This window comes from Lampetra planeri, chromosome 54, assembly GCF_965212315.1.
Source record: "Lampetra planeri chromosome 54, kcLamPlan1.2.h2, whole genome shotgun sequence".
Classification (NCBI taxonomy): Eukaryota; Metazoa; Chordata; class Hyperoartia; order Petromyzontiformes; family Petromyzontidae; genus Lampetra; species Lampetra planeri.
Window position 1 is genome coordinate 1,378,149 of NC_136160.1, and position 15,535 is coordinate 1,393,683.

Sequence of the window (15,535 nt, forward strand, 5' to 3'; positions counted from 1 at the left end):
TATCGATCAGGTTAGCGGAGCGCTGCATTTGTGTAAACACCGCATAGCGGCTTGCGTGCCGCTACGAGAGCGTCCTACAAAACAGGGCAATGAGCGCCGCCGCCGCTAGCGCGCAGCAGCAGCAGCATGTACAATGAATGGCTCTGCAGATAGACTCCCCCCCCCCCGCTACATCCACCGCCCCCCACATCATCGCCATTGGAGCAACGTCACATACACCCAGCAAGCAATGCCTTCCCACTCACTCCAGCCAGCCAGTCAGCCACACATCAAAAGCGCCCCCACCCCACTCTACACCCCCCCCCCCCTCCACCACTTTCTGCCCCCCCACCACTCCCTCCTCCTTTCTCACTCCACCACCACCACATGCACCCTCCCCATCCTCTCCTCTCCCCCCCCCTTCTCCTCCTCCACCCCCCCCCCCCCCACCACCACTGCCGCCGCACACACTCCCTCTATAGCCTCCCCGGCTGGAAGATCGCACGCTCCCATGGGACATTTGATGGATTAGAGTTAAGCATTTCCATTCCGAGCCTACCACCTGATGGCAAGGCGGGTATATAGGCTCTGCCGCTGACATCATCCCCGGCACAGTAACAGACGTAGGACCGCAGAGAGGGAGAGAGAGAGTGGGGGAGAGAGAGGGGAGAGGGAAATAGAGGGAGAGAGAAAGAGAGATAGAGCGGGAGAGGAAATCGGAACGTACACACACGTCCATCCACACGCACAGGGTCGCGCAGAGGAGGAGGGGGAAGAGCGCTCTCCTTGGTGCTGAACGCAGCCCGTGTCGCTGTCCGTGGTGCTGAACGCAACCCGTGTCGCTATCCGCTCTGCACGCCCCGGGTGGCTGTGCCTACTATCACGCAACCTTGCCTCGTCAGCACAGCAGCAGCAGCACGGGGTAACATACACGTAACGCGACAGCAGACAGACAGCAACAGATCGGCAGAGAGCAACGGCGGAGAGACAGCACAGGCGGCAAGAGGCACAGCACGGGGCGCCGAGTCACAATGCCGCGCTCTTTCCTCGTGAAAAAGGTGAAAACGGACGATTTCCTGTCGTCTTTCTCCAGTGCCATAGTGTCCGACAGCAGCCTCGATGCGCCCTACATCCACTCCCGCTCCTTCTCCGACACAGGGACCAGCATCAGCGTCCGCGTTACGCACAATGGTGAGTGCAAGCGCCGTACCCCGTACCCCCCCCCTTACTGCTGCTACTGCTGCGGCCCCGACACAACGCAAGCCACATGTGGGTAGTTGTCAGAGACCCACTGTGTTTTTGTGTAGAGGTCGCAGCAGCCTTAGTAGCTGTTCGCCGTGTGCGCGCGTGTATTGTTACGGCAGTCTGATGGAGTGGTGGCGCAGTGGTTAACACACTGCGCTACGACCCCCCCACCCCCCAATCTGAGTTCGATTCCTGGCCGCGGCTAATATCAGTGGTGATTCTCTGAACCGGTATTGAGCCTGGCGGAGGTCAATTCAGCCGAAATTCAGTGTCTCGTGAAACGTGTAAACACCAGTGCTGGGAAGACAAAGGCAGCCGTGCGTGGATTAACATTAACATTAGATGGTGAGTGATACCTAAACCAGCCCGCCCCCCTTCATTTAAAACCAACACGCATTGACCAGCTTGGTGAAGTATGGTCAAACCACTCCCCCCACCCTTCATCCAGCAGTGGATAGACAAAGGAGCTGTCGATGTTAACGAGTTCCAGTACCACAATCATGCGATGCCTCTGTCGCGTGAATCCATAAAATTCCTCAAGGCCCCTCGCACAGGAGGCTGCTGCTCCACAATGTTTGGCCATTCCCCTTGGGAGTCGCCGGGTTCCCGATGTCAACGTGTTGCACACGCGGACTGCATGCGGACTGCATGCGGACTGCATGCGGCGCGCGTGCGGCGTAGCGGTGTAGCACACAGCGCTACCAACCCGGCCACCCGAGTTCGATTCCCGCTCACGGTGACAATTATCCCGCGATTGTCTGAACCGGTCCTGGGCCTCCGCTAGGTCGACCCGGCCTCAAATGATTACCCAGGGCGGTGTGTAAACATCAGCACGGTGGAGACGAATGCGGCGGTGCGGGCCACTCGCTCCCCTCGTGTGGGCTGGCCGTGCCGGCGCGCTCACTCACACCACTTGCGCCAACGGCGTGTTGTTAAGGTCCATACGGGGAGAATATGTGTCGATGTACGAGTGAGCGAGTGCGTGGCGCTGTGCGTGCAATCGCACACGGCTTGTTTGGCCAATTCCCCGTCCGATCGGCGCGAGTATGTCCGCATGCTCCTCTGGGCCTCGCGAACGCCACGAAACCGCCGCGTCGCTTTGTGCACTTGGCCGCTGTCTCGGGCCTTGCGCGGGTGAAATGCGCATTGACGTGCCAGGCTCACGGCGTGGGCAGTTGGTGGCTGTACACTCCCGCTTACGTAACATCGGAGTGCCCGTGCCCTCGTGTGCGTGTGTGTGTGTGTCTGTTGGGGGAGCGGTTAGCGCGCTGGGCTCCGAACCCGGCGACCCGAGTTTAATTGCCGCTCATGGCCAACAGCAGTGACAGTGATTAACTAAATTTGAGTCTAGGTAGACTCAGCCTCAAATGAGTACCTGGTGTGGTGTGTAAATGTCGCCACTGGGGAGACAAAGGCGGCCGGGCGTTGTGCTTTCCAAACACCCTGTCGTGTGCCGGTGCCGGCCTTCATAGGTGCTCGCTAACAGCACTTGCCCCAACAGTCTGATAAGGCTATACGGGGGGTCTTTGTCTTTGTCTTTGTGTGTGTGTGTACACGTGTGTGTGTGTGTGTACACGTGTGTGTGTACACGTGTGTGTGTGTACACGTGTGTGTACACGTGTGTGTGTACACGTGTGTGTGTGTACACGTGTGTGTGTACACGTGTGTGTGTGTACACGTGTGTGTGTACACGTGTGTGTACACGTGTGTGTGTACACGTGTGTGTGTGTACACGTGTGTGTATACGTGTGTGTGTACACGTGTGTGTGTGTACACGTGTGTGTACACGTGTGTGTGTACAGGTGTGTGTGTGTACACGTGTGTGTGTGTAAACGTGTGTGTGTGTACACGGGTCAGTGCTACCCTACCCACCCAGCAGAGACCCGAGTTCGATTCCCGCTCACGGCAAACATCGGTCACGAATATCTGAACCGGTTCTGGGCCTCTCGCCTAGCTCGACTCGGCCTTAAACGAGTACCCTACCCAGCGCGGTGTGTAAACATCAGCTCCGGGGAGACAAAGGCGGTGCTGGCCACTCACACCTTCTCGTGTGCCTTCATAGGTACTCGCTAAGACACCTTTCCCTCAAAAGTCTGTGAGAGGCAAAATGGGAAATGTTTATTTGTCTACTGCGTATCTTCCGTGCGTTTATAAGTTAATATTAACGTCGTTGCGTTGTTTGTTATTTCAAATTGTGTTGCTCTATGTGTGTGCATTCATACCCTGTGTGTGTGCATATATAATCTGTGTGTATGTGTGCATACACTCTGTGTGTGTGCACACATCACCTTTAACTCCCGTCTCTGTGTCTGTGTGTCCCATGTACGTATACTGTATATGTGAGTTTATTAATCGTAAAATTTATTGTTGTTGCTGCTGTATTGTTGTTGTTGTTGTTTGTGTTTACAAATCGTGTACCAGGTGGTTGTGTTGTCCTCGCCTTCATGTAGCACGCGTGTGTTCCTCTCATCGTCAACGCATTCGCGCGTGCGTGAGTGGGTGCATCATTGACGCATATCTGAACCGGTCCTGGGTCTCCCCTAGGTCGACTCAGCCTCAAATGAGTTCCTGGTGCGGTGCGTAAATATCGCACACTAGGGAGGCAAAGGCGGTCGGGCGTGGGGCTGGCCACCCACCCCCTCGTGTGCCGCTTCGGTCTTCGCTAACAGCACTTTCCACAACAGTTAATCAAGGCTATGCGAGACGTCTTTGTCTTTGTAGCAACAATGGCTTTACTACGACGCAGCTACTCTTGTTGCTGTTGTTGTACTGTTGTTGTTGTTGTCCTGTTGTTGTTGTCCTGTTGTTGTTACACTATTGGTGTTTGTATGAACCAACTGTGTAGCCGGCGATCCTGGTTTGATTTCAGGATGAGGATAACTTGGGTGGCCAATTCTCTTATCAACCTTGTCCCGAAGCCTTGCACGGAACGAGTGCACTGACGCGTAAACACCGACACTTAGGGAGACAAAGGCGGCCGTGGGAGTGTCGTGACGCTGTCACCCATCGCCCTCCACATCGTGTGCCGTCCCGGTCTTTAGATAGGTGCTCGCTAACAGCACTTGCCCCAAAAGTAGGCTTATGGCTATCAGGGGGAGCTTTGTCTTTGTACGTTCATGAACCATAAGTAGGCTTTTCAACAATTGCTGTTGGTCTTCACCGTATAGAATGCGACGGCTTTGTTATCTGTATACTATTGCAAATTCCGTCGACAAAGGCGAAGCTACTCTCTCGCGAGTCTGAGTACTCGCTGTATATAAATAATATCATAAAGACTAAAATGTATCGCCATGTACTTCTGTGTGTCCAAGTCTAATGGACACGCCGCGCTTCGGCGAGGAAGGGCCATGAATTATTAAACGTGCGGAGGCAGAGCAAGCCACGTGCAGCGAACACGTTTTGACATCTTTTACGCTCTCTCTCTCTCGTTCCATCTCTCTCTCTCTCGTTCCATCTCTCTCTCTCGTTCCATCTCTCTCTCTCTCGTTCCATCTCCCTCTCTCTCGTTCCATCTCTCTCTCTCGTTCCATCTCACTATCTCTCGTTCCATTTCTCTCTCGTTCCATCTCTCTCTCTCGTTCCATCTCACTATCTCTCGTTCCATCTCTCTCTCTCGTTCCATCTCACTATCTCTCGTTCCATCTCTCTCTCTCGTTCCATTTCTCTCTCTCTCGTTCCAACTCACTATCTCTCGTTCCATTTCTCTCTCGTTCTATTTCTCTCTCTCGTTCCAACTCACTATCTCTCGTTCCATCTCTCTCTCGTTCCATCTCACAATCTTTCATTCCATCTCTCTCTCGTTCCATCTCCCTCTCTCTCGTCCCATCTCTTTCATTCAATCTCTCCCTCTCTCTCCTCCTCCGGTGCCGTTACCACCATCATCACCACCACCACCGCCACCACCACCCAGGCTACATCAGCGACTTCATCGCGCCCAGCATGTACGGGGGAGAGGCGCTGGACGGGGTCAAGATCGCGTCCCCCGAGTCGGCCTACTCGACCGCCAACAGCGACGACTTCAGCAGCGGCGAGGCGGAACAGCCGGACAGTCCTCGCTCGGACGCAGCGGTGTCTCTCATCGACGCCGACACCGCGGCGAGTGACGGCTACGCGATGGACGCCTTCTTCATCACGGACGGCCGCTCCAGACGCAGCAAGTGCAACGTCGCTGCCTGCGACGGTAGAGCAGGAGGAGGAGACGGCGGCGGCGGCGGTGGTGGTGGTGGTGGCGACGGAAGAGGGGGAGACGGCGTGAGAGGAGTCGGAGGAGTCGTCGGAGGAGGAGGAGCCGGAGTCGGCGGTGCGAGGAGTAGCGGCCCATCGGCGGGAGCCAACAAGGAGTTGGGCGGCGGGACGCAGCTGAGACACACGTGCGGCGAGTGCGGCAAGACGTACGCCACCTCGTCCAACCTGAGCCGGCACAAGCAGACGCACCGCAGCCTCGAGAGCAAGATGGCCAAGAAGTGCCCTACGTGCAACAAGGTGTACGTGTCGATGCCCGCGCTCGCCATGCACGTGCTCACGCACGACCTCAAGCACAAGTGCGACGTCTGCAGCAAGGCGTTCAGCAGGCCCTGGCTGCTGCAGGGCCACATGCGCTCGCACACGGGCGAGAAGCCCTTCGGCTGCGCCCACTGCGGGAAGGCGTTCGCGGACCGCTCCAACCTGCGCGCGCACATGCAGACCCACTCGGCGTTCAAGCACTTCCAGTGCAAGCGCTGCAGCAAGACGTTCGCGCTCAAGTCCTACCTGAATAAGCACTACGAGTCGGCGTGCTTCAAAGCCGGTGGGAACAGCGAGGATGACAGCTGAGAGAGAGAGAGAGACGACGCCGCACCGCTACACCAGCGGTAGCCGCAACAGCCACCATCGTCACCGCAGCCGCCGTTGCCGCTGCTGCTGCTGTGAGAGATGATGAAGCGATGATGGAGATGGGAGTGAATAACAAGCAAGGAGCGACACCCGCTGGGAAGTTCTGTTGACAGCAGCAGCAGCAGCAGCAGCAGCAAGATGATGGTGATGATGGTGGCGGTGGCGGTGGCGACAGAAGGAAAACAGATATGCAGTTTATATTTCAATCATTATCTTCCAAAAGAGCGTTCTTCCTTTTTGTTTTGAGTAATCGAATCAAATGACACAGGTCTTCCAATGGAACCAAAACATTTTGGTTGTGTGCGTGCGTGAGTGAGATAGAGAGACGGAGAGTTCGTCGTTTTAATTTCGCATTCCTGATTTTTTTTTTTAATCAACTTGCAAACAGTCCAAGTATTATGAATTTCCGAAGTCAAACAGCTCCACCCGTCGGGCTGCCCGTGTTGGGTTACGAGCAAGGTTCCACCACTGCCCGTTTTGTTTTCAAAGGTGGACTGGTAGACTTCTCTGGTTCGCGGATATTTTATACTCGGGTTCAACTCGTAAACCCCCGGTCTTGACTCAAGGCCACGTGTTTTTATGAAACGGAACTCTCCCCCACCACCCCTCCCACACCCACCCCCCCCTCCCCGCAATACTTCTGCGCGTGTAGTTGTGTGAAAGAGTCTGACTGGGCAACGCTCCCCAGCGTCAGTCAGTCTCATCCAGGGAATGCTCAGCATCGCGTAACCTATACGTCCATCACTGCTCGTACCGCTGTATATTGTACGTTGTGTTGACAACGGGAATATCCGTGTCATGTGTCTATCCCTGCATCACAAACAACCTCACCACAACCCCCAACCTCTCCATGTCAGCCTCTCTGTCCCTATTGTCTGCCTGTCTGTCTCTCTACCATGCTTTTGTCAGTCTCTCTGTCATTGTCTGTCTGGATCTGACACCGTCTCACCTCTGTCTGTATTTCAACATACATGCCTGTCTGTTAATGTCTCTGTCTCTGTGTTCCTCTAACCCACAGAATCATTTCACCCTCACCCCCAAGCCTCACAAAATGTTTCTCTTTTAAGGGGGCAATTTGAGCACCCCCTCTCCCCTCCTCCCTGTACTCCACTCCCCCGATCGCCCCGTCCCCCACCCTCTTTTTATAAATGGCAAGCCGTGTTAATGAGCAATACAGATAATATGTAAATGAGTGCGTGCTAAGCGTCTGTTCGTTTTTTTTACAATAGACGCTACGAATAGGGTAACTCTCCATCGACTGCACTTTATGTTACATTTTGCACCGGCGTTTATTTCCTTATCGAATGCTATTTATTTATTTCGTGTATTTATTTATTTTACATTTATAAGAACAAAACATCGATTACGTTTCGTAAAGCCAAAACGTCTTTCAGTTGCGCGTGGAATGCCTCTAATATAATATCCGTATTGTTTGTTTGTTTTAATATACAAACGCGTGAATATGACTCTATGTTTGATTTAGGTGATTAAGCATCTTTCGTGGAGTTCTTTAGCAACCACGATTTTTCTTTTTTTTTGCAAAGCGTATTCATAATCCACGTGACGTTGATTTCGAGCATTGAGTCTTCCACGGCTGTTGGCTGGCTGGCAAAACAAATAAAAAGTAGCAAGCCTGATCCTTTTCTTCCAATCCTATAATTTGAACTCCCCTTGAGAGGGAAGAGTTCCGATTATTTGGGTGACCAAAAAAACCCACCATTCTTCCAAATGCATCGGCAGGTATTCATCCCCCATATTTTAACCGTTTCCTACAGATTAATTCATTGATTGGTCACCATATTCTCGATAATCGAGTGCAGCCGCGTACAGTGAAAAAGAATTAACTACAAATGAAAGAGAGAAACAAAATCAAGAGAAACATTTGTACATACTTAAGGGCAATAATTGTGATGTTTACTTTCTTAAAAAACCTTACGGGGGAGAAAAAAAAAACCTAAAATTAAACAAAAAAAGATGAAATGACAAAAAAATTATAATCAGATAATTGAAAAAAATGAAACCTACACGCTTTTTACAGTCACCAGCTCTGAATGCAGTATTTATTACAAGTTGTATAACCGCCACATTTAAAGTTTACAGCAATTGCTATGTTATTATTGTTGTTGTTGTTGTTATGAATTATTGTTACGATCATTATTATCGCTGGCTGTACTTCAATTAATAAGCATTCGGTCCCCGCAAATAAAGGGGAGGCGTTTACTTTGTATGCCGATATAGAAGTGGTAGCTCCAGTGTGAAGGGTTCAAATATAAGCAGCATGCGGAAGGCGTCTCGACCCAATGTGATGATGATGATGAAACGAGTGGCCTGGTCCTTATTAACACCGAAGAACAGCTGACGTGTAGACCAGGTATATTCAGTATGGAATTTAAAAAAAGAAATGCACTTGTAATTCATCCGAATGCCTGTGGTTAAGTCACAGTTCCCCCGTTTAATATAACGCGTACACGTAACGAGCTGTCCGTCTCCTAGCATGCTCTATCGTATGATAATGTGTAAATACCCTTTCACAAATGCATATCAGAAGAAAAAAAAAGAGTATGCCGCTAATATACCTGTTGTTAATGTTCAACCCGTTTGGGAATGATATCGTTTGGGGTTTGTTTGCGTTCGTTTGTTTTTGTGTTGGGCATGCCATTCTACAAGTATCTTTGTTGCGCTGTATATCTGTGAACTAGCGTCTGTTGCGCCTATATTTGTCGATACTAACACAGGGTTTATATAGACCCCCCCTCGCCCTCCCGATCTCCCGCACCCCTACCCCCCCCTCCCACAAAAAAAATGTTTTCGCTTCCGAGGCAGAGATGGTTGTCAACATCACCATCACCACTAACCCACGTGTCTACGCGTCGCTCGAGGCAATGCAGCCGACATGAGTTCGCTCTCTGTCTGTCTGTCTCAGAACCAAACTGGTCTCCTAAGCGATGGTTCACCAGCCCATGCCTCCCTTCATTCATTGCCACACGATGGACAACCTCCACAGCTCAACAGCTGCACCACGGCTGCCTGACGACTTAATTAACTCTCTAATACCATAATGACAATACTTTTAAGCGGGGTTTTTTCTTGTTGTTGCAACAATCAGCTTGTTATTTATTTAGTATTTTTTGTTTATTATTATGAAGAGTTCGAGCTGGTATTCGGTGTCGCCATCTGGTTATTTTGACGCATTTAGATCGTTGCCATGAATCGGACGCCCCTTTTTCCGCTTGGGGCCCTGAGTCATCTTGCTTCGTGTGATGTCGCCAGGCGCCACCAACTGAGTGCCCTCACTCCCTACGCCACATCCCATGTGCAGGTGGCTCCCTCCATCACCCCTCGCTTGCGTTGGTAATACTTACAGACAAAGATTCCCCGTAGAAGCCTTAACAGACTGATGGGGAAAGTTTGCTGTTAGCGAGTAGCAGCACCTATGAAGGTCGCCACGGCTCACGAGGGGGGTGGGTTGCCAGCACAACGCTCGGCCGCCTTTGTCTTCCTCGTGGCGACGCTTGCACATCGCACCTCGTCTGAGACTGAGTGGAACCTACGGGCGGCTCAGGAACTGGTTCAGATAATCGTCGCTAGCGTTGACCGTGAGCGAGACTCGAACTCGGGTCTCCGTAGCGCAGCGCGCTAACCACTGCGCCACCACCCGCTTAGAGAGCCCCCCACACACGAGCGAGCTGATCTCCACACCGACGTAGATTATATCACATAGCCATCGTTCATTTGGAGGTTTTAACATACATAACACTCTGTAACACCATTTTTGTCTCTGGGTAGTGTTATTTTTAAATTGCTAATGCCTAAAAAGTATAGAAAATGGATATTTTTCCCCGCGAACTTTGCTTTTGTGACCAGGACTCTACGTGAAGGAATGACACAAATGCACACCACGTTTTCTCATTGAAAATAGGCACATTTCAAAATATTACTGTCCTGGTCACAAAAGCAAAGTTTGTGGGAAATAATAATAGCCATTGTCTGTACTTTTGACGCATAAGCAATTAGGAAATAACACTTTGTACCAAGGAACAAGTTGTTGTTTTGTTACACAGTGCTATACTGTCCTTTCCAGCTGCCGGCTAAACGTGACGTGCATCATCATGCCTCAGTTGAGTCGCTTATTCGTCCGCTTGATAAAAAAAATATATAACGCGACACACCGATAACAGAGCAATTGTGACTTAAAGGTTTATTTTCTTGTTTCCCGCTATGGAATCTGCTGAGCCCGTGTTGATTATCCGAAGGCAAAGATAATCCCTCCTCCCTCCCCTCCCTCCCCTCGTGTGTTGGGACGCAAACTGAACGCGCGACGTGCACGGCAGGAACAAGCTCGCGTTGCCGCCTGGTCTCGCTTGGCCACCCAGCCCACCCCCCCCCCGGCCTTCAGCAAGGGCCCCCTTCGTGTTGCCCGAAGGTCCGCTTGTCCTGGCTGGAAATCTAGAAAAGTCTTCCCCGGGGAATTATAAAACATCCCGGCTTGTTATTAGTAATAATGATAACAACAACAACACCGCCGCCGCCATAATAATAATAATAATGCAGCAGCAGCAGTATTCAAGGCAATGTCATTACACGTAGCTCTTCTCTCTTCCAGCACAACGAGATTAGTATTATTATTCATCTTCTTCCAATGATAGGTCCAGGTTGTTCTATTGTTGAAGGACCTCAGAGGTGGCAACCCTTACTCGGTACGTAAGAAGCGGAGCTCACGCCATGGCCATCCAGGTGTGCGGCCACTCAGAAATATCGGGAGGGAGAATCAAGGACATTGAAATCAAATGCGTTTTGTTTGCTCGTCGTCGTCGTTGTTGTTGTTGCGGTTGCGGTGTGGCCACGAATGGGGATTTGTTGAGTGGCGCGTGACCGCTATTTTGTATGTGAACCCGTGCGAGGATTTTCCACTGTGTGAAAGCCAAGTTTTTGGTCACGCAAGTGCGTATCTACACAATTGCCATGCACGCAGGGTATAGGAAACGGTGGGGGGGGGGGTATAGGTAATGGAGGAGGGGGTGTCGGTAACGTGTGTGGGGGGGGGGGGGAAATTTACAACATGCTCAGAAACAAAGATGACGTCGCCAGCCTGTGAGTTTGTGTCGAATATGGACAGATGACGCGCACACGAAGACACACAAAAGACACAAAAGACACAAAGACAGACAAAGACACGCAAAGACACACACAGACACACAAAAGACACACGAAGACACACAAAATACACAAAGACACACGAAGACACACAAAGACACACAAAGACACACAATGATCCCTCGTATAGCCGTAACAGGTTGTTGGGGCTGGTGCTGTTAGCGAGCACCTATCAAGGCCGGCACGGCACACGAGGGGGTGGGTAGCCAACAACCACGCCCGGCCGCCTTTGTCTCCCCCAGTGCTGATGTTTATACACCAGGCACTCATTTAAGGCTGAGTTAACCTAGGGGAGGCCCAGGACCGGTTCAAATGTTCGCCACTGTTGTTGGCCGTGAGCGGGGAATTGAACTCGCGTTTCGGGGTTCGTAGCGCAACGCGCTGACCGCTGCGCCACCGCTCCTTGCCAGAACACACAGATCTCTCATTAGGGGCCGTCCATAAATGACGTCACGCACCTAGGGGGGGGGGGGTCAGACATTTGTGACGATGTGTGACGAGGGGGGGGGGGGTGAAAATGTGACGTCACATCAAAATGCACAACTTTAAATAGCTATAGACGACACGTTCTACTTAATTAAGTATACTTTTTAATAAAAGTTTTCTACTACAACATCAGAGTGCAACGCCACATTAAATACGCACTACAATGACAATAGTTTAAAGCGATTTAAACGCATGTTTTTTTTGGGGGGGGGCAGAGCTTTGTGACGTCATATTTGAGGGGGGGGGGGACTGACTTTGTGACGCCGTGTGACGAAGGGGGGGGGGTAAAAAATCGTCAAAAATCGCGTGACGTCATTTATGGACGGCCCTTTAGCAGCAAGGGTTGTTGTCTGGTGTTGTTCGCTCGGCCGGCTTGAGTCACGCACGCGACTCCACCCCCCGGCGTCGCCTCCTGCCGCTCGCTGAGACAGATTCTGTCAAAATTGGTCCCACGAGCATCGCGGGGGGCGGGGGGCGGGGCCAGGGGAGGTAGGGGGCGGGGCTATGAGAGGTAGGGGCGGGGCTAGAGGAGGTAGGGGGGGCTAGGGGAGGTAGGGGAGGGATAGGGGAGGTGGGGGGGCTAGGGGAGGTGGGGGGGGGCTAGGGAGGTAGGGGCGGGGCTAGAGGAGGTAGGGGGGGGGGCTAGGGGAGGCAGGGGGGGGCTAGGGGAGGTAGGAGGCGGGACTAGGGGAGGTAGGGGGGGGGGCTAGGGGAGGTAGGGGGGGGCTAGGGGAGGTAGGGGGGGGCTAGGGGAGGTAGGGGGGGGCTAGGGGAGGTAGGGGAGGGGGCTAGGGGAGGTAGGCGGGGGGGGGCTAGGGAGAGGTAGGGGGAGGTAGGGGGGGGCTAGGGAGAGGTAGGGGGAGGTAGGGGGGGGGGCTAGGAGAGGTAGGGGGAGGTAGGGGGGGGAAGGGGCCCTTGTTGTATCCACACCGTCAAAGTATTTTTGTTAAAATAAAACGCCAACCAAGTGTTACGTTAAAGTCCGTCGTCGTTCGCAAGTCGTATTCAGCATCCGATGGTGTTTGTTGTTTGTTGTGTTCACAGTGGAGGGAATACGACGAGCTGTTAAAGCTCTTCTGTTGCTTCACACGTGTCCAGGAGTGTCACGGATGCCCGGTGTTCTTTCTTAATAACGCGGCGTGATGCAATGTGCACGATGTAAGGGTGCGTCTGTGCGTCTGTGTGTACGTGCGAGCCGAGGTGATGTAATAACGCAAATAATAAGCCTTATAATAATGACAACAACGATGCATTGTTATGATAGTGTACATCCATGTGTGTCACGCCACTGATGGGTGAAGGCCTCCTGCCCATCCTGCTCGTGTTTGTCATGGGGGGGGTGTGTTTGACCATACTTCACCATGCTGGTTGGTGGTGGTGGTGGGGGGGGGTGATGGTGTAGGGGGTTGGGAGTGGGAGGAGATGCCCAGAACCAGTTTCAGATGTCACTCACCACAGACCGGAGCTCTGCCCGGGAATTCGAACTCAGGTTGGCAGTGGGCACGCTGCATTGCCACTCCATGCTATGCGATCTCATCGCCCCCCTCCCCCTCCCACTAGCCAGATGCAGTACACAATATAGACTGTAGCTGATCCAGGCCTCGTCACGACCCGAGCCCACACTTAACCCGATCCGCCTCGCCGGTGTCGCTGCGTGCCGGCACGCGTGTGCGACGCAGAGCGATCATCGTGCGGAACCCATCCGTCTGCTTCCATTGGTAAACGCACGCGCGTTACCATTTGTTGACACTTTCAAGCAAAAAAAAAAACTGTCGACGGCGTAACGCATTTTTTCTTAGTTTATTTGTTTACAAAATAACGCAAAAAGGCCGAGATCCCTGCCCCGTGGAGCCGTTTAGTAGACTCGAGGCAAAAGCGATGTTAGGGGCCAGCTGCGTCTTCACACGGAGGAGTGCGGTGCCTTGCACCACGCCCGGCCGCCTTTGTCTCCCAACACGCTGATGCTTACACACGCCGCCAGGTACTCATTTAAGGCTGAGCCGAACTTAGAGAGGGCTCAGGACCGGTTTCTAAATAATTGCCACCACACACACACACACACTCATTTGCATGGCCTTATAATTGTAATCTATTTTGTAAGAGTGTGCGTGTGTGACCTGGTTCCAGCGGTCGCGCGTTGGCCGCTTGTTGACGAGATTTCGCGGTTCGAATCCGAGAGGCATCCCCTGGTTAATCCCTAGCGTGGTATATCGACCGTGAGATAGGTCACAGTGACGTCACAGCGGAGAGAGTCCGTGACGTCGTTCAGTGCGTGCCGCGACCTCGTGGCGTGGCACACGATCTGCGCACGGTCCGTTCGACTCAAGATTTGAATGGATTCAGATTTTTTTTTTAAAGATCCAGTCGACAACCTTGGCTAGACATGAAAGCAAATTAAACTGCAGTACTTATTCTGGAAGATAACAAATTACTGATACGTTTTCTTTTCGCGGTTGTTGCCGTTCCACCTCCCTCCGCGGTGTTTTAGAGTTGCACCACGTGCTTGCTCGCCACGATGTGTCGACGTTTCGCTGCACGTGTCGGAAGCTTCCCGAAAAACACGTGGACAGCGGAACGTCGGTCATCACACCAAGCAGCAAACGCGATACAACCCCCCCCCCCCCCCCCACCTCCTCCACCCCACAAATAATCTCAAAATCTATAACTACATCGAAGAGATGACCGGACAAAATTATCCAGCCCAGGCCAATCTGTGCAAGTCGGATTCAAACGGACTCGTGACTTCCATTCTCGGCGTGGATACCCTGGAGTTAGAGAGCGAGATTCTGTCGGAGCGAAGTGGCGTTGTCGTTGTTGATGATGATGACGACGACGGGCAAGAGGCGAGAGCTGGAGGCTGGGCGCGTGGTGTGGCCGGGTGAATGGCGAGTGGGCTTGCTAAGGAAGAAGTAGATGCACAGGGAGGTGTTCACTGTTGTGGTGCAGTCAAGCGGTGTGTTAATTGTGAAGCGGGGAGTGGGCTGGGCTGCTGAGTGGGTGGGAGATTGGATGTAACAACCCACCCCTCTGCGTCTCCTCCCCCCTTTCTAATTAACATGAACAATTAGAGAAAAATTGCACGGCTTGAGCACGTTTCCTTATAAGGGCTGTCCCATACACACGCGCCGTGCTCGCGTGTAGCCCCGTGCCGCACGCCGAGAGGGCCTGTGGAACGTGGGACGCATTTTCAAGCGGGTAGGTAATCACCCCCCGAATGTCAATCTCCGAGCGTGCGAATTGCGTGCGGCGATTATCTGAACCCGTTCTGGGCCTTCCCCAGGTCGACTCCGCCTCAAATGAGTACCTGGTGAGATGCGTCAAACGGCGTCACTCGGGGAGACAAAGGCGGCCGGCCGTGGTGCTGGCCACCCATCCCGGCGTGTGCCATGCCGGCCTTCATAGCACGTGCCCCAAAATTATGTTAGCGCAATGCGGTGGATATTTGTCTTTTTGTGAGTGAAATGTACCTCGCCATTATTGGCTGAAACATTTGTATTTAGTTTCCGGAGCACAGCCCGGCTGAAACTGAATCTCTGTTCCATGATATTTTTTTTCAAATTATGATTAAAACATAATTAACGTTCCCCGCTTATCGCTTCGGGTTTTGATTCCCCAGGAGCCAATTCTGTCGACATTGGCCCAAAGTGAAATCGACTCGTGCGTCTGGGCGATTAGGAGCGAACCCCTTCGGGCGCCCACATTTCAGCCGAGCCGGGGGTGACACCGCCACGGCCAGCGACTCTGATTGGCATTAACCGTACACCACTTGACAGCCGCGCATTCGCTTATAGTGCATCAG

The 15,535-nt window shown here is 52.5% G+C and overlaps 1 protein-coding gene across 1 annotated transcript; it reads left to right on the forward strand.

Moving 5' to 3' along the window:
* Nucleotides 1–593: 593 nt before the first annotated feature.
* Nucleotides 594–6,083, forward strand: SCRT1 (scratch family transcriptional repressor 1). Its single transcript, XM_078617630.1, has 2 exons — nt 594–1,170; nt 5,135–6,083. The coding sequence occupies exons 1-2, from the start codon at nt 1,011–1,013 to the stop codon at nt 6,034–6,036; spliced, it is 1,062 nt and encodes a 353-aa protein (XP_078473756.1). The 5' UTR covers nt 594–1,010; the 3' UTR covers nt 6,037–6,083.
* The last annotated feature ends 9,452 nt before the right edge of the window (nt 6,084–15,535 follow it).

What these genes read in the sequence shown, in the direction of transcription:
- SCRT1 (XM_078617630.1), top strand. Translation starts at nt 1,011, where the DNA reads ATGCCGCGCTCTTTCCTCGTGAAAAAGGTGAAAACGGACGATTTCCTG. An exon ending in CGTCCGCGTTACGCACAATG is followed by an intron (nt 1,171 to 5,134) that starts GTGAGTGCAAGC and finishes ACCACCACCCAG; the next exon opens with GCTACATCAGCGACTTCATC.